The 25,892-nt window shown below is 40.3% G+C and overlaps 1 protein-coding gene across 1 annotated transcript; it reads right to left on the reverse strand.

Moving 5' to 3' along the window:
• Window positions 1-18,539, reverse strand: LOC113138557 (versican core protein-like). Its single transcript, XM_026321096.1, is given in 12 exon segments — window positions 1-22; window positions 493-1,199; window positions 1,563-1,817; window positions 2,499-2,568; window positions 2,689-4,410; window positions 4,412-5,282; window positions 9,539-10,501; window positions 12,478-12,771; window positions 15,150-15,277; window positions 15,443-15,617; window positions 16,741-17,124; window positions 18,476-18,539. Coding segments are annotated over 12 exon segments (5,655 nt in total).
• Window positions 18,540-25,892: the final 7,353 nt, after the last annotated feature.

Here is a 25,892-nt window from a genome sequence, read left to right on the forward strand (position 1 = left end):
TCAGATCTGGTGACTGAGGAGTCTGTGGATTCAAGAGTCATTGATGTTGGTTTCTCTGTGCTAAATAATGAGGAAACTGTAGAAGATAAAGTCTCTTTGCTAGATGTCTCAGTTGTCCCTTCACCAGAGCTATCGTCTTCTGTTGTTGGAAAAGTGAAACTTGTCTCTGATGTGACTGACTCATCCTCAGATTTACTTGTTGAAACAGTCTGTTGTGATTTGGGTGAGACTGATGTTTGTTTCTCAGTTGTAACATCTGTCCTTAAAGCATCACTTGTTTGTTGTATAGAAGATGCTGTTACAGCTGAAATCTCAGATCTGGTGACTGAGGAGTCTGTGGATTCAAGTGTCATTAATGTTTGTTTCTCTGTGCTAAATAATGAGGAAGCTGTAGAAGATGAAGTCTCTTTGCTAGATGTCTCAGTTGTCCCTTCACCAGAGCTATCTTCTTCTGTTGTTGGAAAAGTGAAACTTGTCTCTGATGTGGCTGACTCATCCTCAGATTTCCTTGTGGAAACAGTTTCTTGAATTTCAGCTGAATCTGATGTTAGTTGCTCTGTGGTAACATCCGTCCTTGACGTGTCACTTGTATCAGATTGAGGAGATGCTGTCACAGCAGGAGTCTCTGATCCAGGGACTGAGGACTCAGTGGATGATAAAATCAATAACTCTGTAGTAACATCCAAAGTGTGGTCTCCAGAGAACTCTGTGTCCGTGGAACTGAAAAGTGATGTAGTTTCAGGTTGCACAGTTGAGCCTACGATGGAGGGAATGGCTTCAACTATTGATGAGTGAGCACTAGTATCTTCTGGGTCAGGAAGAGCAGACGATGCAATAGTGGACAAACTTTCAGAAACTGTTCTTTGTGTCGATAAAGGCAGATCAGAAGTTGAAGAAGCTGATGGTTCCTTTGTGTGATCAGTCTTTGGAGAAACTGAAGGCTTTTCTGTCTGTTCACTCAGAGTACTTTTTGTTTCAGTAGCTAGCACTGATGTTGAGTTTTCTGTGCTAAATAATGAGGAAGCTGTAGGAGATAAAGTCTCTTTGCTAGATGTCTCAGTTGTCCCTTCACCAGAGCTATCTTCTTCTGTTGTTGGAAAAGTGAAACTTGTCTCCGATGTGACTGACTCATCCTCAGATTTACTTGTAGAAACAGTCTCTTGTGATTCAAGTGAGACTGATGTTGGTTTCTCAGTTGTAACATCTGTCCTTAAAGCATCACTTGTTTGTTGTATAGAAGATGCTGTTACAGCTGAAATCTCAGATCTGGTGACTGAGGAGTCTGTGGATTCATGAGGGACTGATGTTGGTTTCTCTGTGCTAAATAATGAGGATGCTGTAGGAGATAAAGTCTCTTTGCTAGATGTCTCAGTTGTCCCTTCACCAGAGCTATCTTCTTCTGTTGTTGGAAAAGTGAAACTTGTCTCCGATGTGACTGACTCATCCTCAGATTTACTTGTTGAAACAGTCTCTTGTGATTTGGGTGAGACTGATGTTGGTTTCTCAGTTGTAACATCTGTCCTTAAAGCATCACTTGATTCAGGTCCAGAAGATGCTGTTACAGCTGAAATCTCAGATCTGGTGACTGAGGAGTCTGTGGATTCAAGTGTCATTAATGTTTGTTTCTCTGTGCTAAATAATGAGGAAGCTGTAGGAGATAAAGTCTCTTTGCTAGATGTCTCAGTTGTCCTTTCACCAGAGCTATCTTCTTCTGTTGTTGGAAAAGTGAAACTTGTCTCTGATGTGACTGACTCATCCTCAGATTTACTTGTAGAAACAGTCTCTTGTGATTCAGGTGAGACTGATGTTGGTTTCTCAGTTGTAACATCTGTCCTTAAAGCATCACTTGTTTGTTGTATAGAAGATGCTGTTACAGCTGAAATCTCAGATCTGGTGACTGAGGAGTCTGTGGATTCAATAGTCATTGATGTTGGTTTTTCTGTGCTAAATAATGAGGAAACTGTAGAAGATAAAGTCTCTTTGCTAGATGTCTCAGTTGTCCCTTCACCAGAGCTATCTTCTTCTGTTGTTGGAAAAGTGAAACTTGTCTCTGATGTGACTGACTCATCCTCAGATTTAATTGTAGAAACAGTCTCTTGTGATTCGGGTGAGACTGATGTTGGTTTCTCAGTTGTACCATCTGTCTTTAAAGCATCACTTGATTCAGGTCCAGAAGATGCTGTTACAGCTGAAATCTCAGATCTGGTGACTGAGGAGTCTGTGGATTCAAGAGTCATTGATGTTTGTTTCTCTGTGCTAAATAATGAGGAAGCTGTAGAAGATGAAGTCTCTTTGCTAGATGTCTCAGTTGTCCCTTCACCAGAGCTATCTTCTTCTGTTGTTGGAAAAGTGAAACTTGTCTCTGATGTGGCTGACTCATTCTCAGATTTCCTTGTGGAAACAGTCTGTTGTGAATCGGGTGAGACTGATGTTGGTTTCTCAGTTGTAACATCTGTCTTTAAAGCATCACTTGTTCGTTGTATAGAAGATGCTGTTACAGCTGAAATCTCAGATCTGGTGACTGAGGAGTCTGTGGATTCAAGAGTCACTGATGTTGGTTTCTCTGTGCTAAATAATGATGAAGCTGTAGGAGATGAAGTCTCTTTGCTAGATGTCTCAGTTGTCCCTTCACCAGAGCTATCTTCTTCTGTTGTTGGAAAAGTGAAACTTGTCTCTGATGTGGCTGACTCATCCTCAGATTTCCTTGTGGAAACAGTCTCTTGTGAATCGGGTGAGACTGATGTTGGTTTCTCAGTTGTAACATCTGTCCTTGACGTGTCACTTGTATCAGATTGAGGAGATGCTGTCACAGCTGAATCTGGCAAATCAGAGGTTAGAGAAACTGGTGGTCTCTGTGAGTATAACATTTTTGTTGTTTCCTCCTGAACTTCACCTTCTTTTGTTCCAGTTGATATCGTATGTGGTGACTCAGTGCTGTAGATAAATGATTTAAATGTCACCTCAGAGGTCAGAATGACCCTGTCTTCAGTCTGAATACCTGAGCCATCTTCATCAACAAGAGCCAGGTAAGAGCTTGTATGACCTGTAGGGACCACCTTTGTTGTTGAACTGTACTGTGTGCTTGTAACTGTGTCAGGGATGTCACTAACTGGTAATTCCTGTGAACTGGATGGTTCATCTGTTTGTTTACTAGTCCCTTCGATGTCTAAGCTGAATTCAGAGGAGGGTCCTGGGCTCACACTGGTCTCAGAAGAAATAGTGCTTGCTAATATTTCCTCAGATTTTAATGGTTTTATGGTTCCCTTTGTAATGCCACCCTTTGATGTTTCAAGAGATAATGTCTGGCCTTCAGAGCTCATCTCATGTGTCGATGTGAAACTTGAAGCAACCTCAGAAATAGCAGATGTCCCTTCAGCTGTCATCATTTCTGGTATTCCCTTCAAAACCGATGACACTGTTGGCATGTCAGTGCTAAATGCTGAAGGATCTTCAGGGTCAGTTGTTGACCCATTAATTTTTTCATGCTGTGTTGTTCCTGTAACTCCTTTCTCTGTGCTAGTCATGCCAGAAGTTTGGTCATCTCCATTTTCTGCAGCAGTGATAGAATAAATTGAATCTGTAGAAATTGTCACTGCTAAAGTTGTGGTTAAGATGTGTGAGGAAGTCTGATCACCGGACGTCTCCTTATCTGTGACCCCTATGTCCGTTTCCTCACTTATATGAGGCAATTCAGTCGTTATTGAATCTAAGTCATTATATCGTGTTGAGGATTGACTGAAGTAATCAGTGAATGAGGATATTGTTGTCTTGATAATTTCAATGGCACTGTAGAAGGGGGAAGCAGTGGTGGCAATAGATTCATGAGAGGGCAAAGCTGTTGTTTCATCTGGTTCCCTCTCCTCCTGTATGGTGATGGGTGTTTGCACCGTCTCACCAGTAGCAGGAATGGACATTTTATCTGTGCCTTTTGTTTGTATCTTTTGTGACGTTATTTCACTTTCCCTTGTATCTTGACTTGTCACGTACGAATTTGGAGGTGATGCTGCAGTCCTTGCAGAGGCATGTGATGGAGACCTGGCTGTAAACATGTTTACCGTTTGAGCCTCTGAACCCTCCTGCTCAGGTGTAGACTTTGCATCAGTTATTACTTTCTCAGGGGGTGAGGTCAAAAGTGTATGACTGACGGTACTCCCTCCCAGTACAGTCTCTGAAGTTTTAGCCAAGGTAGTTACTGCGGACAATGATTCACTGCTGCCTGCATCTATAGCTGGTGTTATCTCAGTTTTGGCTGTCGGTTCAGAAAAGGCTGAACTACTAGATACTAAAGGAGACATTGTGCTGAAGGGAAATTCTTTTGGGGTTTGGGTCTCTCCCTCTACATGTTGAGAAGACCTCTGTGAGTCATTAGTTGTTGATGTTGGTGTTTTCCCATCAGAGGAAGGGGGGGGGCACAGTCTGTGACGTAGACTGAGTGCTGCCTTCAGCAGCTGGAGAGACAGATGTGCTCTTTGTTTCCTCTGTGGGTTCAACTTTATCTCCAACGTCGTAAAGTTTGGCTGGCGAAGTAATAAGGGATTGGTCCTCAGCCTCCTCTGTCTGACTCACCTCTGAGTCACTTTTCACATATGTAGGAGTCCTCCTTGACTCGCCTACTTCATCTTGTACAGATGTGGTGGTGACAGTGGCTGTTTCAGTTGTAGTTTGGCTTTCTTTAGTTTTTTCTGTGATCTGTGACTCTGTTGTTGTTACTGTAGGAGCAAAGTCAGCAGAGGTAGTTGTAACGTCACTCATTCCCTCTGTTGTATCTGTGGCAGATGGGTCAACTTCACTTTTCTGTGTAGTTTTAGATGGAGCTGTGTCCTCAACTGTTGAAGCTGGAACAGAGGTTGAGTCTGTTGTTGTCTGCTTATCAGAGTAAGGCGGACTGAATTCAACAAAAGGTGCATTTGAATCATATTCATCATCATCTGTGATTTGTGTGAATTCCTCTGTAGATTGGCTGGAGCTATCAATAGCCAGATCATTCCAACTGTAATCTATTACTGTGGTCATTTCACTGCTTGCTCCCAGAGTTGTCATGTTTGTCAAAATCTGGGTACCTTTGACTTCTTTTTCTTCTGGGCTTTGTGGCTCTAGTGTGATCTCATGTTTACCATTTATAAAGCTAACCATTGGACTGATGGTTGCAGCTGCTGGGGTGGTAATGTCTGGGTCTCCACCCGACTGGATGTGCTCATCAGTGGCTGTGGATGGGGAAGGATGGTCAGGTACATGTGGTGTGGCAGGAGAATTAAGTTTTTGTGGCTCTAGAACCTTGTCAGCTGTGAAGAAAACAAAGAAAAGACCACGTTAGTGTATTATAGTAACTGAAAGTGAGCAAATGCAATCACAAAACTAAAAACTATTACATATTTTAAACAAAATTGTTTGAATTATTGTAAAAGACTATCGATGAAAGTTGAATTGGTATGTTCTGTGTACAAAAACCGTAAAACACTGTTTTAACTACTTTTTCTAATTCTGTATCCACTATTGATTCAGTGGATTTAAAAAATAACTACAAATCAAAGATTACCTTGAACATCTAAATGTTGAATAGTGATTTATGGTTATCACAGTAGCAATTCATTCACAGTTCTTACAAATACTCTCATTAAATAATTCTTTCAAACCTAAAAAGAAATAAACACTGCACCCTTGGCCAAGATTATGTCTGAACTTAATCCAAACCATGTTTCGAAGATTTATATTCTAATGAAAATTGAATTTGAAAAGAAAATATTGTCAGGAGGCCACTTGAACATGATATTGTCTATACTATGTCCTTTAACAATGTTAACTAAGCATGCATCTGTTGATTTATTCAAGGTACTGTACTATGTACTGTACTGTACTATGATTGTGTATTATGAGAAAATCAGTGACATGAAAATGTCCTGTCTTCAATGAAAAAAGTAAACATATTTAACAGAGGGATTATGAATCATAATATATAGTATATCATGCAACTTCAGTTGTAACTTTAAATACATTTATAATATTGAACACTGAACACACCATCAACCTAATGTACAGCTTATGATTAGAAGAGACATGAGCCAAAACATTTTCGTTCAGTGCATCAGCATCATGACCTTCGGAAAGGTAACGTGACAAATTAAGACTATAGCAATATGTTTTCAACAGTGTTCATGTTATTGTGCCCTGTCTCTGTATATTATCTAAACAGAGCACCACAGACTAAATGAGTTCAGATGTCAGCAGTTGTCTGCTCGTAATTTTAAGTCTAAGACAGAAGCAGCATTCAGTTCCCTTTACAGCATGCAATGTTATCATCATCTACCTACGCTGTGTTGCCTCAGATGGCTTTATCTATTTATATAGATAAATAAGATGCTGTCTGGCTGGAATAAAATCCACTTCATGAGTCAAGAGAGTCACTTTTCAGTTCTTTGAAAAAAGCAATGAGAGTGAGCCAAAATGTTGCTGTGATTAATCCTACAGTGAACACTTTGTCCATGTTTATCAGTGACAAATGTAGTTCTTGAAATCCTTTAGTACGCAGGCTTTCCTGTTTCTCTCCCGTAACCCCCCACCCCACCCCCCCACCCCGTTTCCCACAAATGGTGTTTCACAAAGATTGTTGGTTGTGACCATGAACACCTGGGCAAGCTCAGCTGTGCAGAATAACACCTGTTTAAAACCCAGGTCAGGCCTGGGAATTCAGACAATTGACCAACTGCACCGTATCTCACACACTGTCTCTCTCAGATCCACACGTGCACAGGCCTTTCCCTCTAGTCCCAGGGCACCTTGCAGCATGAGTTGGTTATACTGAAGCTCCCAAACTCACACTAAACACGAATTCCAGATCATTCCAGAGTAATGCATTACAAACGTAATGCCATTGCAATAACATATACATTTTTTGCTGTAATAATTTTATACCTGCTACAATTTCAGTAAACGTTGTTACAACAAGGCATTTTAACCTGAATTTACGTGGTGTTAGTTTTTTTTAAGATTTTACCAACAATGTCAGATATCCCAGGACAAAAGCAGGTAAAAAAAAAGTACTTGTTTGTCTATTTCCTGTTGCTTGGATTTGATGTTTGCAATAACTGCAGAGATTCTACATTTGAGAGATGGACACACTTCCATTATTTTCAGTTCATCAGACAAAAGGACAAGAACATAATGGTTCTACAGTATGTGCAACACTGAGGGAACTCGCTACATGGAGAAACAGCACAACCTCCATTGGATAAACAATGGACAAATACACTACATATTAGCATTTTAGAATGCCCAGTCACATTCTGTGGTTATCTTGGTAAAAGGAACATAAAAGTAATGTAACGTATTACAATTCAGAGACAGTAATATTGTAATGTAACTAATTAGTGTAATTCGTTATAATTACTAATACATAATGGATTACATTTTGAAAGTAATTTGCTACACTGGTGCCAAACTATGTCTTGGCCAGTTTCCAGCTAACCAGCAGAGACTCCAAGAAGTTATCACTCCAGGCCAAAAACATGATTCAGACATTTGTCTAACTATTCCTTTAAGGTTTAGCTTAGCAATCGCAACAATGTACTGTTGGTGTTTCCGTGCATTGTTTTGTGACATTTATGGTGACACGCCTTCACAGTAATTAATACTTCAACCAGTTATTATATGTCAAATAAACAGTAAACAGGGAACTTAATTGTCTTCATTTACTCAGAAGCACATGGGCACTGTTGGCAATAACACAGATGGCTTTTGAGCAACACAAATTCGTTCAGTGGTTGTTTTAACAGCCTGATATTATTGTGCACTTTGTTACCCTGCAGCCAGACAACACAGTTCTCCCTGTGCCACAATATTTCTCCAAGATTTACCCACGCAAACTGGGAGGGCAGAAAAAGACGACAAGTACTTCAACTGAGCCACATCACATTGTGCAGCAGTAAAGGTTGCTGTAATCACCCACTTTTGTCAGGCAACCTCCAGCTGTCCTCACACACACACACAGAGTTTGTGTTAGTGATCACATCACCTCTTAAAGTGGTGTCCAGCCTATCCTGAAGACAGGCATCTGTGCTTACTCGAATAGACTGCCATGGTGGCCGTCATTAAGCTGGAACACACACTCACAAAAATACTGCAAATGAATACATATATGCAGTAGAAATACACACAAAGTGACACAAGACTGCCTCTCATTGATATATATGACTTTACAAGCACACATGACCATACAAGCTATGTAATTTCTACTGTGCAATTAAACTGATTACACTGAATATACACAGTACTGATGAACACACCAGCATTTTTAGTGTGTATAGATTGAAATGCAACTGCTCTCAGGCTTTTTTTGCACCTACCATGACGCCCGAGCAAATTCCAAACTGTCAAATGACTTGGACACTCTCCAGGTCAACATGAGCTGCTCTTCAGGGGCAAGAGCTGAGTCACCATGCAAAGTTTGTAGCTCAGATGGAGAGAAAATTAAGGGAGTAAAAAATGATACAGCTGCTGTTTGCATGTAACATCATGTGCTTCTACCTGAGTGGTCTTTAGTGGTCTAAATATGTATCTGAAAATTAACAATTCGCTGTAACCAAATATCTATAAATCATGTCTAATATAAAATAATTGACACAACTCAAATACTCAGTTTAAATTAAGTTAAACTTTAGCTAGCAGGATATGTACATCTGACAAAGTTGGATTTAATACTCATGTTTATGGAAAGCTTTTAGCAAGTATAAAATTAGGTTTTATCTTATGTTAGAACTTAAAGTTTTAAATATTTTGTGTATGACACAACCCTGATCCTACTGCTGTCCCTTTGTGCCTTTTTTTCTCTTTCTCTTTCTCCCCCTATGTCTTTCATCTCACTTGTCTTTGTCAAAATCATTATCAGCACACCTGCTCAGATGGATTGACTGAAGATGTCCTAAGGCTAAGCAGTCTCTCAGCAGCAGTCCACACTAAGAAGACATATAAACATGAGCCTGGGGGAACCGGAAAACAAAACACATTGACTTGCCTGACTGTGGAAGATCAAAAAAGACTCCTTATTATTAGTGTATAAATAGATTACAATTACCACTAAACCTTGCTGTTTAACAGTTTATGTGCTTTGGGAATAATAGTCAAATTATGGAACAAAGGATAATGCTTTTGTTTTGGATTTATTTTGAAAATCCAACAGCCCTAACAGCAGAGGTCCTACACATTACCAACATTACCTACAAGCATTCAAATCAATCTCAGTCTTCACTTCAGCACCCTGGACAGAAACTGCCCCCCATTCTCCAACTACTGCACAGCACAAATATGATTATAAACCAGCCTGAGAAACCATGTGCCGCCTGCTTTTTTGTGACCTCACTGTTTTTTTCACTACTGTGGCCAAATAAAAATAAAATGCTAATTCTTTCTCAGACAACCATATGTGCAATTGCACTCACCGTGCAATGACAGTAAAGCCTATTCTATCTTATCTATACATTCTAATTAAAATAGTTTGCGTTGAATGCAAAAGGTGTCAAAAGTTTCAAAGGTTTAAAGTCCTTACCTGATACATTCTGCACATGCATCACAGTAGTCACTTGGTTGGACTGCTCATCAGGAACCACTGTGCTTGGAGCGGTGGTCGTTTCACTCACAGATGAAGCCATGTGAGCAGATGTAAAAAATTCTGTGCCAATCTCTGTTTTGTCGTCCTCTGCCAGGGTGTCAATGCTGCGCTCTGGCACCTCAGTGCTGGACTCATCAAACACACTTGTTGATGATGTCTTATCTTCAGCTGAGATTTCGCTGTCGATGAGGATGGTGGTGGCTGTTGCAGCTGCAGATCTGGTCACTTCCTTGTAGACAGCTGCTGAATCTAAATCCTCCGTTTTAGGTGTGGTTTGTGTTGTCATTGGTGGTCCTGTGGTGGTGATCTCCACCTTTATGCCGGGTTTGGTGTTACACATAAAGGTGGCATCAGTGGGAATGGCCGTGGGAATTGTTGTTCCATCAGTGATACTAGTGCTACCTGATGGGAGCACTACAGTTGATTCTTTTTCTGTGGAATCAGAGGTACCTGCTGTCATGATTCCAGCATCCAGCATAGTTCCCTCAGTCTTCCTCTCAGCAAACATGCTGATAGACGTGTCGGGTATAAGGACATCAGGTTGGATTGTGCTGATCTCGATCACTGACTGATCATCTGTCTCCCCGGCAGGGTCAGGCATTGACTCTGTGTCTGGGGCTTCTTTGATGGGGGGTGTCATTGCAATAATTAACTCTTCTTCTTTGTCTGCTGGAGTGGAGAGAGGTGGAGCCATACTGGTAGAGAACATAGATGGAGGATCTGTAGGAACTGGAGAACCTGGAAACTCTTCTGGCACTGATATAGTTTCAAATGTTGGGGTCAGTGTGGTGGTACTAGTCTCCAGTAAAGGGATGGAGGTAGTGGAGCTGACTGTCATAGTAAGGGTTCCTACCAGAGTCACATCCACAAAGGACGTCTGGTTGATCAAATCTTTCCTTCCTGTGAAAGATACACACATATATGTTAAAAAAAGTGATATGCATATGCAGCAGACACCACGCTGAGGTCTAAATAAAGATAAAGATAAGATCCTTAAAAGGTAAGGAGCAATGTGCCAAAGTAATGTGACACTTAACATTAAAGTACCCAGAGTTAAAGTTTCCTAGAAACTTTAGTGTGAAGCACATCACACCACTCTAAATTTCTTTGTTTAAAGTCCAGATTTTGGCAGATGAGGTCATTTTTTTTTCTGTTTGAAAGGGTTTCAAGCGACTGTATAGCAGGAATTAAACAGCATATAAACTCAGGAATCTATAGCTTTGTGGTTTGGTCGAAGTTCCCTGAGTATTTTCTCCTACCCCATGCACTGCTGTTTCCCCCACCAGTTATAGCCTGTTATTGAACAGCACTCCCTGATTTAATCTATTTAGTTCTCAGTGACGGTTCACACTCATTCCTGTTTTATTAATAAGTAAATTGCTGCATGTTTTTCTTAAATTGGGCCTCTTCCTCCTTATCCCTCTGTCCTACCATGCACTCTTATTCAGCGTAACATCCTTAGAAAGTGTTCCTCGGCGGTGCAGACAAATTTTGAAAAGCTGTTACGTACTGGCCTCACATCTTTCCTCATGAACTATCTCTGAAACAAGGTGTGACACACGTTCTTCCTAACAGGAAAAATAGAGGGTGTGCATTATCTCACTGATACATTTGAGCTGTCGATGTTACCAAGGCTGTTCTCCTCGTGCAATCCAGAGACAAAGTATCTCCCTTTTCCCTCTACATGCATCCGTTCTCACTATCTTTCTGTGTAGTCTAACTGTTATAGACTTAGATAATATTTTTTTAAGACATTTTAGGCATTGCAAAGCAGGAAATGATGGAGGGTGCTTGAAAAGCACTTAGATGTGGGCGTACATACAACATGACTGAGAGAGTTGAATTCACAGAACGGGGGGTGAGGGTGGCCTGTTTGTGTGCCCTCTGAACTCCATGGGGACTTATCACTGCAAGAATTAGCATTGTTCAGGGGGTAGTAAATGTCTAGGCAGGGGGCAGCTTATCTGCCCAACCTCTCATTTGTAAAGATGGAAAGGCCAGGTCAGAGGTCACTAAGGATGACTGAATTTAGAAGTCCGGCGGCAGCTTTGTCCATTATCCAAACGTCAGCTCTGATAAGTACAAGTGAGAATGACAGAGGGCAAAGAGCGGAAATGAGAGGAGAAAGGTGAAATGGGAGTCAGATAGTGAGGTGTGGTATTAGTTACTTTTGCTGCTTCTCTAAATAGAGACTCTCATCTGTCATGTCGTTTTGCCCTGGGGATACTGACTAGTTAAGAGCACTCACATTTTGGCCAATTGCAGGTAATGTCCAGTGAACCGTGACACGTCAGTCTTTCTAGACAGCCGTAGCTATCCTTACTTTTCCTCCTGAAAGGTTGCTTCCATGTATACTTCAAGTCATATTTACATTAAAGTTTATAGAGGTAATAAACTGAAGGATTGTTACATCCCCAGCACACTGACTACTCAGGTTTCTTTTGGACTTGACATGACTGGAAGTACAACAAATTTGGGCCTTTATAAAGCTGATATATAATCTGAGTAGTGCTTAAGTACATAAAGTGTTTGTTCCACATCAACAATGGGGTTGTATAAGCATAAAACTTAGGAAGTCTTGATTAGCCCAGCTGGAAGTAATAAAGATAAAAAACACAGACAGATATTGGCTCTTCACAAACTCCAAACTTCACAAAGTCCACTATTAGTCATTAATCCTATGCTAGAATAAGAACCGGCCTGGCCATTATTTTAAAAGTAGAGTTTACTACTATGATCTCACCCTACTCTGGGCTAATTTTGGTGATACTGCAATAGGCGGGAAAGTAAAACATGAGAAATTGAGGTCATTTGGACACTGCCATGTGCAAGACCACTCTGATGCATAGTGTGCAATAATGAGAGTATGTTTTTACCTTTAAAACAATAAGCTCCAAGCTTCCTGGTTGGTCCTGGGAAGCCAGTCTGGTTGCGGTGGCGGTACATGGTCCTGACACCGAGCAGGCCTCCCCCACACTGCATCCTGGGTACTGCAACAGGATGTCGTACGCTGCCATCTGAGAGCCAGCCATAGTCACATTTGTCCAGGCCCTGTCGCCAGGCAGCATGGAGCTGGCCAGGCGAGGCCAAGACAGCATTTCTCTTCGCACACTCTTCACGGGCCTCTTCAAAAGTCATCTTATGGGTCACAGGAGCAAAGAAGACTTCACCTGAAATAAGGATGAAAAAATGCACTGAAGGCTTATTGCAGAAGCACAAAGTCAGAGGGAAAATGGCAACAAATGGACCAACGGATCAATCTGATTCAATAAGATATGACAGCTTAATTCATTGTTTAAACAATATGAACAATTTTCAAATGGATCAGTACAGTATCATTAACATATGGACAATCAGTTCACATTTCATTTTTAATAAATTATTATGAACATAAAACTAAAAAGCTTAGGATTTGGAGTAATCTGAAACTACAGATTTTTAGACAATTTTGACCTTTCAGAGGAGACACAGCCCAGAAACAGCTGACAAAAGTCATTGCTGTTCAGGGCATGCACCCAGAACATCTCCCACCAATCATATTTAGGACAACAGTAGTTCATTCATTATGTCAATCTGAGGTGGGATAGCAATGCAGACAATGTGCCTGGGCTGTCAGTGAATGCATCTGTAACTCATCTCATGGGATGAAATTACACCTTCTGTGTTTCCTTCCTTCATGTTATTCATGTCAAGACACTTCTGAGAAAGGTCACTGCACTATAGCAATTATAAATATTTATCGTAACCCACAGGACAATACAAATGAAAAACGACAGAAAGTCCAGACTTGAATTGAAGCCAAACTAACAAACATTACAAGAGAGGATGACTGACTACATGTTTTCAGTTAGTCTTGGGTGTAACATTTCAAGTATCCCATGTTGGTTTCATCCCACTGATTTGCAATAGCATCAAGATATGACATTCTTTCCACCCAGAAATACATTCTGTTTTAAGAGCAGACATAAAATCCTCCCAGTCACTTTCAACATACAAACTTCACTAGTTTATGTTCTGCATTCGTGTCTGCCCTTTAAATATAATAAAGAAGACATTTGTTAAGTTATTAATAGTTTCATATTAGAAAAAAATAATTGTACATTTCTGTCTCAAACTCTTCTTGATTCATCTCTTCCTCATGATTAGTGTCAAATTTTAAGTCTAATATCCACTGGGTGAATTTTTATGAATAATGTTATTTACACTGAGGTGCAAACCAATGTGGGTTTCAAAGCTGTTCCATTAACATAAAAACACACTGCTCAAAAGAACAACCCAAATACATAGCATCTATGGAAACACATTGGTATAAATAAATACGCTGGAAACAACATCAAGATACCACCCTGTAATTTATAGCACTAGCATGTCTTGATTTCTTACAAATCATATCAATGGAAAACACTGAGACAATATTAATCAACAATAGTTGGCTAATTAACATCCAGGATGTTGTGACGTTCCAGCAGTCTAAGACACATACCATGTAACCACGATGCTCTCAGTGTAACTTCAGAAAAAGAGCACTGTCACATGCCGTCTTTGTCTTTGTCTCTTTCCTATCATTCTGTATGTTCAACTAACTAATAATGGCAAAAATGCCAGGATGTATTATACTAATTTCCATAACCAATTAATACACACGATAATGATCCAACATATGTTCATTAAATCAAAGCATTTAGAGAGTTTCGATATGTCTTTGTGTGAAACATTGTTACATATGAGCACTCCTTCCCGTCATGTGCAAAAGGCCCAGAATGCAGTCAGATCAAGTAGAAGATGTATGTATATGTCCCTGAAGGGTGGAGTGTTCCTTTTATTACTTCTACATCTGCTCATAGCCCTAATAATATAAATGTCACAAGACTGACTGATGGCTTCATATTCACAATTAATTGGTTAGTAGATTGTGCCAAAAAATAAACTTACATTATGTACTGCAATAGGAGAGTACAAATCCTACATAAGAAGGGCAACTGCGGAAGAATGTAGTTCAGTCAAAAGGGATGTTAAAGCTCATAAAAGTGAAGTGGAGTTGAGTCCATCACCAGTTAACAGGTTGGATAATGAACAGACAGAAAAGGACTGTTGGCTGAGAACATAAGACTTCCCATGAGCTGTGCCAAAGACATTTAAAACCCCCCATTACCACTTTTTTATTGGCAAAGTTTGCAAAAACCATCATGGTGGAGAATGAATTTTGATCTCTGCTTTAGAGTCAAATTATTAGGAGTTTCTCTCTAACCATTACTCCCATTTCACAGCAATTATCTGGCAAATTTATAAAAGGTCACACATGGCTGTGGTAAGGAAATGCACACAGTAAAAGGCAGAGATCAACCTAGAATACACTAATCATCCCCATCACAACATCCTGATGGAGAAGAGAAGATGCTGCAGTGGACGACTCACCTAAATGAGCTGCAGGACTGAACGATACACTGCACTGCTTTATTACTTGCTACTTACTACTTCTGTCAATGGACGTGCCTCATATTGACACCTCATTCAGAACTAGAAAAGCTTAAACTTGTGGCCGACTTACCATTAAGTTTGTCTACATAACAATATACATCATAGGTTTCTGTTGGTTTCCTAATTCCATAGGACCTAACACCAGGTTTGGTCTGAAGGTTGCCGTAGCAGCCCTTCCTTGGCTGTGTAATTGGGTATCTGTACAGATAGAGAAACAAATAGCCATTATAAAACATTAGCTCACATCACCTCTACAATGTACAAAATCATTATACTTCACTTAAGAACAGAATTAAATATATGTCACTAAATAACTCGTTAAAAAGAAATTGCTTTACGGCAGAAAACTTAAATGTAACCAACCTCACTGTCTGGTCAGCAATCCAGCCAGCATCACATTGATCAAACCCATCCTCATAGGCTGCTTTCAGTTGGTCAGATGTAGCAATGGTTGCACCAATATTTTGACAAGTTTGAATGGCCTTTTGGTAGTCCAGCGTATACCTGCTGGTATTTGCCCGGTAGTGAAACACAACACCTGCAAGCAAGTAATAAAAAACATGAAAGAAATATAAATAGGATTTCTATAGAACCATGAACATAACGATCTGGAGTTCATCAATGTAATTTCATAATAATGTCATAAATTATGACAAACATCTTTTAAAGCACACACCATAAGTGAAACAGTCGAATCTCTCAGCTTCTTTGGAAAGGAGAAGCTTTGCAATAAACTAAGGACTCTACAGTTCACCACAAATGAACAAGATAACTGTGGATGATGCCATGGTTCTGAAATCACCATATTTGTGGACAGTAAACAGACGCAAAAGATATGATTGATAGCTCTAATTAACATTGCAGATAGTTCGAAAAGAGGTTGGGCAGATTGTTCACCAGTGAAAACCAAAACTATCCCAGTATCCCCCCACTCCACCCATGTTTTTTACATCCCCACAACATGAGTTATTTCTCCCAGAATACTTCTCAAGTGAGAAAATGTAGAGTGCACAAAATGACACTACGTAAAGTCTTGTAATAGCCACTAGCCCCCTCCCCACCAGAAAAAGATTCTGACTTCTGCTTTGGAAGTAGTGCATAGTAATATTGCATTATCATATACAAAAGCTGTGTGTTGAGGGACATTGGGACACAAAGACAAATGTTGTCTTTGTTTGATGAGGGCAAAGTAAAAAAGACTTGGTAACACCCACTGAGTGCCCCACCTAAGAGAAAAATCTCCTCTGAGAAGGTGGCACCCAAGATGACAAGGACGCATGAGGTTATCTTAGCTTCTGCTTTGCTCATACCAACATCTGGAATTCCAGCCACATTTGGCCTCAAATGGTCGAATGGGTTTGAATGGGCACTGCAGTGCGTGGTATAGACAGGGACCTAAAGTTTCATCTGACTCTTTTCAAGCCTCTGAAATAACAACTGAGAACTGTGGTTACTCTGCATAACTACTGGGTTGCTGCTGCTATCAAATAAGCAGAAGGACGCCCATAGTTCTCTCACGTTGTTTACTTTTCTATCACCACTTGTATTGCATTTCACTATTATTAAACCCTTGTAGCAACCCCTCTACATTTGGTTAGGATCTTGAGGAATCTTTCATCTGATTTCAGTTTGACAAAGGAAGGACATCTTCAATCTCTTACCGTTGACATTGAGGTTGACTGTATCCTGGGTGTCTGCAATCCCATATATGACCTCACAGCGATAAGTGCCTGCGTCGCTGGCACGCAGCTTGACTATTGTCAATGAGGCATCACCAACATCATCAGGGTGACTGGGCACTGATACACGGCTCCTGTAGCTGGATCCTATCTTGATGACCCCATTTTGTGCTACCAGCACTGTGGATTCTATGTCTCCCGATATTTTGGTCCATTTGATCCGCAGGTAATCTCTGCTATAACTGGATGTTCCACTGGGACTTATGACTGGTGCTGAGGTTGGGATGAGGGAGAAGAAGCAGGGAAGATTTACCTTCCCTGATAGGGATCCAGTGACTGGTCTGATTATCGATAGTGTGTTGGAAGCTGAAAGGCAAAAGGGGTTAAAAAAAAAGTCAAATGTGTATTTAATTTATATGAACTGTATTTTTGTGCTGTTCTTTGTCTTTCATTGTTTTTCATTTCATTAAAATACATATATATTTTGTTTACGCACACCATGAAAGATGCAAGTCAGTGCTATAAACCATCTGACTCATTTACATTGAATGGGTGTGACAACTACACCCAGCTTAATAAAAAAAAAAAAAAAAAAAAAAAAAAACATACATCATGGCCTGAAAATGGCTCTTGGAAACTCAAACCTCATCCTTAAAATGATGGGTGTGTGTGGGAACACATTTAACACTGACAGAAGTGTGTGTGTGTGTGTGTGTGTGTGTGCAACATGCTTGTATGAAGTTAAATATAATTGGGAGAATGATGATTGCATCACTTCATGTTATGCTGAATTCTGTACATGTTGGTTTTTCTTCTCAAATAATCCATTCTTTACAGACAGACTACATGATGATCCATAAGAAAAAATATATATCATCAGCGTGATGCAAACTGAAGAAACATGATGTTTATGTCACTTTGCTTTCCCTCCTCAAGAGAAGGTTTATAGTTATCATACTTAACCCCCCTCCCGCTTGAGCTTCATCCATATTTGAGGCTGCTGACTGTATGTCTCACTCCATGTATGAAGCAAACCACACAAGATGTCAGGCAAGATGCCAGACAGGAACAAATGTCAACAGGGTGAATCACAATTAGCCCTGTGGAAAGAAAGGTGTTTTTGGAGGGGGGCTGGGGGCATTCACAGGGAACAGTGTGGGGCATGGTCTGGAAACAGTGGTGAGACAGCCCAGAGGCATGAGTGTGTGTGATTTAACATAGGGCTTTATTAGGATGAGAGGTGAAACCAGCTGTTATTTCTAGTCTAGGAGCAGAGTATAATTGAAAGGTGTGTCCAGTTAAATGCAGAGATAGAGCCAAGGCCAAGGGGCCAGCACAGCCAGGGGGGCCAAGGGGGCCTGAGATGCAAACCTCCATGACTAGGTCACCTTCACATTTGAGTAAAGTCTGGCAGGTTTTATAGGATGAATACTGAAATGGGCCTATCAGAGTCTTCTGCTTTAAGTATAGAGAGTAAACACAATGTTGACACATCACTGTTGGCAACAGATAAACCAGCTAAATGTGACCATGTCAAATGACTTTGTGTTTGATGAAAGATACAAGACCATATGTAGAGAAAGAGAAGAATAGAGGTGAAGAAAAAGATGGGGGCTGATGAAAAAAGGAGGGAGGCAGAGAAAGAGAGACTGAGGGAGAAGGAGAGAGAGAGGACAGACTGATTAAGATAGAGAGGTATACTGAGAGAATAACTTACCTGTTGCAGCTGCAGCTCCGCAGAGACAATATAGCCACAGGATATGCTTTATATTTAGTATCATCTGTTAAAAAATTAAATATGTGCATTAGAAAACAAGGCATACAAGGTTTTATGTGTATTTGAGATTCTTTTAGATAATCCATAGTGATACACAGACATGCTCTGTCTGCTATCAATGTTTAATTTATAAATCTGCTGATAAATCTTGATAAATCTGTATGGGTTTAAAAAAAAACTACTGTATAAACACTTAAACATTGCAAAAAAATCTATCAAATATTAAGTTGGTGCAGCCTAAAATCTTTATATTAAACCAGATTATATAATCTAGAATTTTACTCATCCCAGAAAGCATTTTTTTCTGGATAATAATTTACTGAATCCCTTCTTTAAAATATGCTTACACTGTGACAAGTCGAAGATTTGTGTCAAAAACTGACATTCAATCACCCAGGCTGATGTTTTCAGTGAATTTGTGGGTGGCGGGGTGAGAGGTAAAACTTCCTGTGGGGTCTAAGGGCAGAATTTTAGAGACAGGCAGACAGGAGCAGTAAGCCCCCCGCACGCATTTTGCACCCCACTGTGTAAACACAAGTGGTGGGTCGCAGTGGGACCAGAAAACTGATATTTTTCTTAAAAAACAGACGCTCACTATGTAATGGTAACTGGCAACAAAAGATCATCATCTAAAATATTTCTGGGTGGGTAGACTACAGTCTGTGACTCTGACTAATGCCAGCACTGACAAGTCTACCCTGAATCAGCGGACCCACCCTAATGGAAACCAAATTAATAAGATGTTGTCGATCAGGTCTTATAAATTCACGTGCGAGTGCATATTTATTTCAGGTTTAGGTATAATTTGTTAAAACAAATATCTGTGATATGCAGTGGGCCAGCGTTTTCTAGGAAATCAAAAAAGATTGAAAATGAAAACTTGGTCATCCAAGGAAAATGAGTTGAGCATCACACAGGCTATAATTGGTTGCAGATTTTGGAGACAGTGGCCGTTTGCGCGCAGCTCAGATGATGCTCCATAATTGCTGTGACGAATATCTGCTACTGTGAGCCAAAACACTGTATTCCCACTAAGAAATGATTATTTCATTTGTCTTCCAAAAACACCTGGTACATGTGGAGGCTGAGCACAAAGCATAACAGCAAGACATGGTATTGATTGGAAATGGTAAGTTGTTTTTTAAAAAATGTCTCCTTGTGCTGAGTTTTGGAAATTCACTTGTTTCAGTAGCGGGACACACCAGTTATCTGAGGACAGCGCGGCATCATCCTGCTAATAAACCTGTTGACTTAGACGTTAACACACTGTAAATAGATTCATTGGTTTTTATTTGTCAAAAATTTTCTCGATATCATAATAAAAAGCTGCACACAGGGTAAACATTTAGCCAAGACTTGCATTAATAGTCAATTCTAAGGTTTCGACCAACAGTCTCAAATCGGATATTTAGGTAAAAAATACTTACGGTTAAAGGTGTTTTAATCCATAAAATGTACATGTGCTGATAAATGTCCTTAAACCTCGCTAGTCCCAGCGCGTAGCATGCGTGCGTAAAAGCTATCCAAATCTGTCCTCTCCAAATCGGGGACAAGGCACTTTTCTCCCCGCTGCGCCTTTCTCTTCACTTTGTTGCTCCACAGTTGCAGGGTCCCACTCCGGGATGATCCTGAACTGAACGAAGGAAAATCGTGAAGTGTTGGCAAGCAAGAAGTTCAATTTTCCCTAACGCACCCTGTCGTCAGTGTAAGGAGGGGCAGAGACCCATCTGAAAAGTGAATGAGAGCTCGGGGAGGAGGGGAGAACTTAATTGGGCCCCGCGCCTGAAATACTGCAGGTCCTCATCCAATCGGACCGTTTCGAGATCCAGAGTATCTTGCAGGTAACACGTAGGTCATTTTAGAGTGAGCGCATCTGCGCTTCAGCCACCACGTTTTTGGAAATTAACATAAAAATGATTAAAGTATACTCTGTCAAATATTCAATTTTTATTATGCAGGTGTCGTCTTTTTATCGCGTTCTACGGCTATAATCAACTGAAATCTCCCATTGAAACCTGGTGCAAAGCGCACCAGTCACATCCTGGGGTGCGCGATGGAAATGCGATGGTGCGGACGTGTCCCGGGTTGATTTTGACTCACAGTCTACTGTTTGTTCCGACAGCACATTTCTGTCAATAAAACTGCTTCTTCCCACACATTCAGAATCACTTCAAACAGACAGAGTCGCATCTCTGCCGAGTACCAAGATATAGCGATACCCACAACTGTACCAATTAAGTCTGTATCTAGGATAAGTTTTATTCTAGACAGTTGTAAGTTGTAACTGTAGCGCCTTGTGTGTTTACATGACGACAGTGTACAGGATGCATAAGGAGAAGCTTTGGCTTCATAAACGGATCATCTGAAGTGGAAGTAGATTATCTCTGTATAACGTGACCGACTGACTGAAGTGGCTGGGAGTCAGCTAGAAGTGGGTAACTGGAACCTTTGTGCTTGACTTTTCCACATGGGGGAGAGGCTGGATCACAACTGTATCAACTCTTGCCTAATAAACACCATGGTTGGCTACTGCTATATAGGTAGGAGTGAATAATAATAATAATAATTTTAAGGGTTCAGAGTTTTGCATAAGGAGTCTTCTTTGAGACAATGAAGCTAAAACACTTTAAAAATAGACCTGTCTGCAAATATGAAATGAAAAATTTGTAGTTTTGCTAGTACTTTGAGACATTAATTACATCAAAGAAGCAAAGGAGATTATTGCATCAATACGTCAAGGTGAAGATCAGCATAATGTTTAGTAGTGTTCCTTAATGACAGCCTCTTTAAGACATAGGGGCTTCTGCATGTGAATCAAGACAAACAGGTCTGTTTGCTAACCCCTGTGGGGCGGTCTATCCATCCATTATCTATACCTGTTTATTCCTTAACCAGGGTCACGAGGATCTGCTGGAGCCTATCCCAGCTCTCTTTGGGTGAAAGGCAGGGGTCCACCCTGGACAGGTCACCAGTCCATCACAGGGCCACATAGAGACAAACAACCTCACACACTCACACTCACTCCTATGGGCAATTTAGAGTCACCAATCAACCTGACATACATGTTTTTGGACTGTGGGAGGAAACCAGAGTACCTGGAGGAAACCCGCACAAGCACAGGGAGAACATGCAAACTCCACACAGAAAGGCAACTGAGGGGTTACGAACCTGTGAGGTAACAGTGCTAACCACACAGCCACCTTGCTGCTTGGGGCAGTCTAATGGTTCAAAATCATGGCGCTGTCTTCTGAAGACATTTAAGAGCAGGAGAACAAGTGATAAACCTCTGACAGAAAATACAGCCCCTAAAGGCCCGAGGGCCCTTGTAAAAAAGTCATAGGAGCCATTTCCATACTTGTGTGCATTGTAATCATCTCAGCAACAGTTGTCAATGGCTCAACTTTGCTTGCCAGACTAGTCTTGTCAGACAAAGAGAGGAGGTGAGAGAAACATTGAGGAAGCTAGAATGAAAAGGCAGGAGTTAATCGGTTTTCAATTATAACTCATTTCCTGTCCAACATATACAACCTGCTGCTTACTGAAGCAGTGAACTCAGTGAACTCTCAGTTCACCAAGTTATTAATCATATGCAGTTTAACATACTGTTTGAACTCAGAATCTGCAGTGCAAATAAAGATGCATTTACAAAAATCCATAATAGACTCTGCAAAAAAATAAATCACATAAATAAAATGTATTCTGATTATACAGGTGTACCTGTACCTGTAAGTCCCAAAGAGAACTGGGTGAATTAGGAATAAGCAGGTATAGATAATGGGTGGATGTATGGATGGATGGGTGGATGGATGGATGGATGGACGGATGGATGGACGGACGGATGGATGGACAGATGGACGGACGGATGGATAATACTGTCCTGACCTTGTGTCATTACTGACTAATCAGAATTACAGGAATCTTTGAATAATTTTACTGCTTTACCTTTTTAACTACCATAACTAACAGTCATGTAAAACGTCTCTACTGAGTAACTATGGGAGTCCTGTTGCCTTTCAGCACTGATAAATCAAAGTCAAAGAGCTAATCAAAGAGCGTTTGATCCTGGTGATAAGCTGTGCAGGCCCCAAGACAACCCACAGGATTTATAAAGAGCCCAAAGGATCTGTCCTACTGACACAATTTTAAAGGCCAGTTTATTTTGTTTTATGGAATACGTACAGTACACTACAACCCACATACAGTTTGTTAAATTACCCTTCTCAGCACTACTAGTAGAAAAATAATAATGGTGTGAAAAGGTTGCACAACTGAAATGTCAAACAAAGGCCAACCCAGCAACCCAGAGAAAGAAAAAAGTAGCTTGTTTTCACTTCCCAAGGAAACCTAGCTTGTGTATTTGTGAGTGAACCCCCTGTTTAGAGCAGAAAATGAAATTACCTCCAGGCAGACGTGAACATTGATCCTTTGGAGCCAAGTGTGGAGGCTCAGACCACCAAACCTGATCTCTTCAGCTTTAGGAAGAGGCCAAGAGAGGTAAGCGACAGTGCAGGAACTGACTTTAATAATGTTTCCCCATGCCAAACTCCATATATGCTTTTGTGTGAGGAGAAAATAATAGAAACATACTAATAAAATAATTCTGCTAAAAGGCTAGAGCCAGAGGGAAATGAGATTTTAGAGGCAGACACTGATATTTAAGAAGCTAAAAAAAACAATCAGGGACAACAATATGACCTAGAGCCCTTAAATGTTTATTACTGTGAGAAAGACAACGAAGCAAAACTCTGCTTTTAAACATGACACAGTATTTCTGAATAATAAACCATTAAAAAGACACAAACAAAACCAAACAATTTGAAACGCTGAATGTGAATTAGAAGGAAATGGGTCAAAATGACTAAAGATTTCTGTACTGCAAGCTTACAACCTGGAGATCGATAAGTAATGTTTGCCTGTAAATATACAGTATTGGCCAGGATCTAATACAAGATACTGTATGACATCCCATAAAAAATATCTCATCAGGGCAAAAAACATTTGGGATTTTTCTCTAATACAGGATATTCCCGTCCTGGTGGTTTACACAATTATTGACGCATTTCCTATTTTATATTGGAAAATGTTGGCTGGATCTCCCCAGATATGTAGCAACTTTGCTACATAATGTTTTACACTTGGTAACATAAATTATGACCTGTGTTTTAAGATAATCACAACCAGAGAACAGCAGCTCAATGCTGGCACACTTGTCTTCTTGGCTTACCACACACATTTTTTTTCAACATTTCAATATAAAAATAATTGAAAGAAAAAAGAAAACTTCATAGTGAGGATGACTGAACAAGTGGCAGTCTTGAACTCCTCAGGACCAGGCTACAGGATTCGATCAACAGGTAGGCGTCACTTGTGGCAGTGACAGCTGGAGGATTGTTATTTTGTCTCAGGGGTATACAGACGTACATAGCCCTGTTGTAACTGTGACCTTTACTTAGAGCTGCTCACTCTGCCTGTTCTGCTTCACTCCATTGATTACGTGTTATCACAATGTGACTGAGCCACCCAAACCAAACCTTGATATCAAAGTTCTAATGGTCACTGTTTGACAAGACCAGCAGACTGGAACTTTATTTCTCTGCATCTGCCACCTAGCAAGTCACTTTAATTTGAAAGGATGACAAAGGAACAAAGACAAGAAAGTGAATGAGTCAGACTGCAGGGACAGAGCAAATGGTTTGATAAACAGAAAGAGGCCACTCCAAGACACAGGTCTGTGTCAAATGTAGTTCACATACTGCAGCATGGTAGAGCAGCATACTGTGGTGGGAAGCATTTAATGCTCTAACCTTATCCCTTCTATTCAGCCTGTACACGACCTGCGGGTAGTCAGGGTTACAATATTTCACATGAAATACTCAGTATTATAGTATCAGTATTATAACTCAGTATTAAAAATGTGACTTTGAAAATGAACTTCCTATGAAAAATACACCAAAAGAGCCAGCTTATACTTCCTCTACACAAGAAAAGGGTGTTTGAGACAGTCAGTTATTAAGCCAAGCAGCAATTAAGCCTACATGAGAGAAGCCAGTGTGGACTGCTCGCCAAGCCTTTGCTCTCTGATCAGAGCAAGTCAAGATAATAACACAATGCATTCTGAGAAACAAGAGAAAACTCAACCATAGAAGGTCATTTTGGTTTCTTTAGCTCATGTCCTAATTTTAAAGGCTGATTCGGCAACTGCAATAATGTATATTATTGTACATTATTAAGTAGCACCGTCTTGCAGAAAAAAAATTTAATTTAAAAATATGATTGTGTGTATATACCCAGAGGCATCCCTCCATTAGACGCACCACTTACACTTTCAGAGGGTCATGGTGCGAGTGTAGCTGATCCCAGCTGTCACAGGGCAAGAGGCAGGATACATTCTGCACAACACACCAATTTATCATAGGACTGACACACCAACTGACACAACAATTCACCATTCACTCACATTAACACCTACAGGCTGTGTAGAAGTGCCATTTAACCTACCCCCCACGTGTTTAGGACTGTGGAGTGAAACCAAATATATATATATAAAGTTGCAGACATCTTCACTATGTGAAAAAGAGCAAGTCTCCCTCGAGCACAGTCTGCAGAAGGATGTCATTATTACCCAATTAATGTTCAACTACCATACTCTTAAAACCTGCAGAACATTTGGTTTAATTCCAATAATGAGGCTAATTAGTTTACACCAGCATCTCAAAGAGAAACCGCTCGTTATTTGCAATGATCAAAAGGCTTTTTTTTTAATGACTGTGCTGAAACAAAGCCGATCCTCTTTGCCCGTGGCAAAACATGTAGACCAGCGCAGACTCCATGACCAGAAGACAAGTCAGCCTTGACAGTGGAGCAGCCAAATAAGGTTTATTTGTAATATACAATATGTGACTTTAATATATGGACCTTTTTTAAGTTTACATGTATCTTTACACCTTAGCCTATCGGTCTCCTATGTTAAGTTTACATGTGTAACACAAATACAAAGGTTTACACACTCAGTTCAAAGTGAGGGTTCACTGCTGGTTATGTATTGACCTGAAATACCAGAATAATGCCTCAATTTCAGAAACTTTGCCCATTGTTTTACTTTCATGTGCTACCCCAGCAGAAAACACAGAAGCAGGTAATAGAGTCTGACACACTTGGCCCAATAAAACAGATTATAGTCAGAATAAATTTGGGTCTAAAGGGTTCATTGCTCAACTGAACACTAGTTGCACTAGTTGTATAATGCACTTTTACAGAATCACAAAATCTGCTTCATTCACACTTTGTGATAATCAGAAGCAGAAGTTTATGCGCAAAGTGGTCCAACTGGTCCACGTTGCAGTGTGAGTAAACTGTT

The sequence above is a fragment of the Mastacembelus armatus genome, chromosome 9, assembly GCF_900324485.2.
Source record: "Mastacembelus armatus chromosome 9, fMasArm1.2, whole genome shotgun sequence".
In the NCBI taxonomy this organism is placed as follows: domain Eukaryota; kingdom Metazoa; phylum Chordata; class Actinopteri; order Synbranchiformes; family Mastacembelidae; genus Mastacembelus; species Mastacembelus armatus.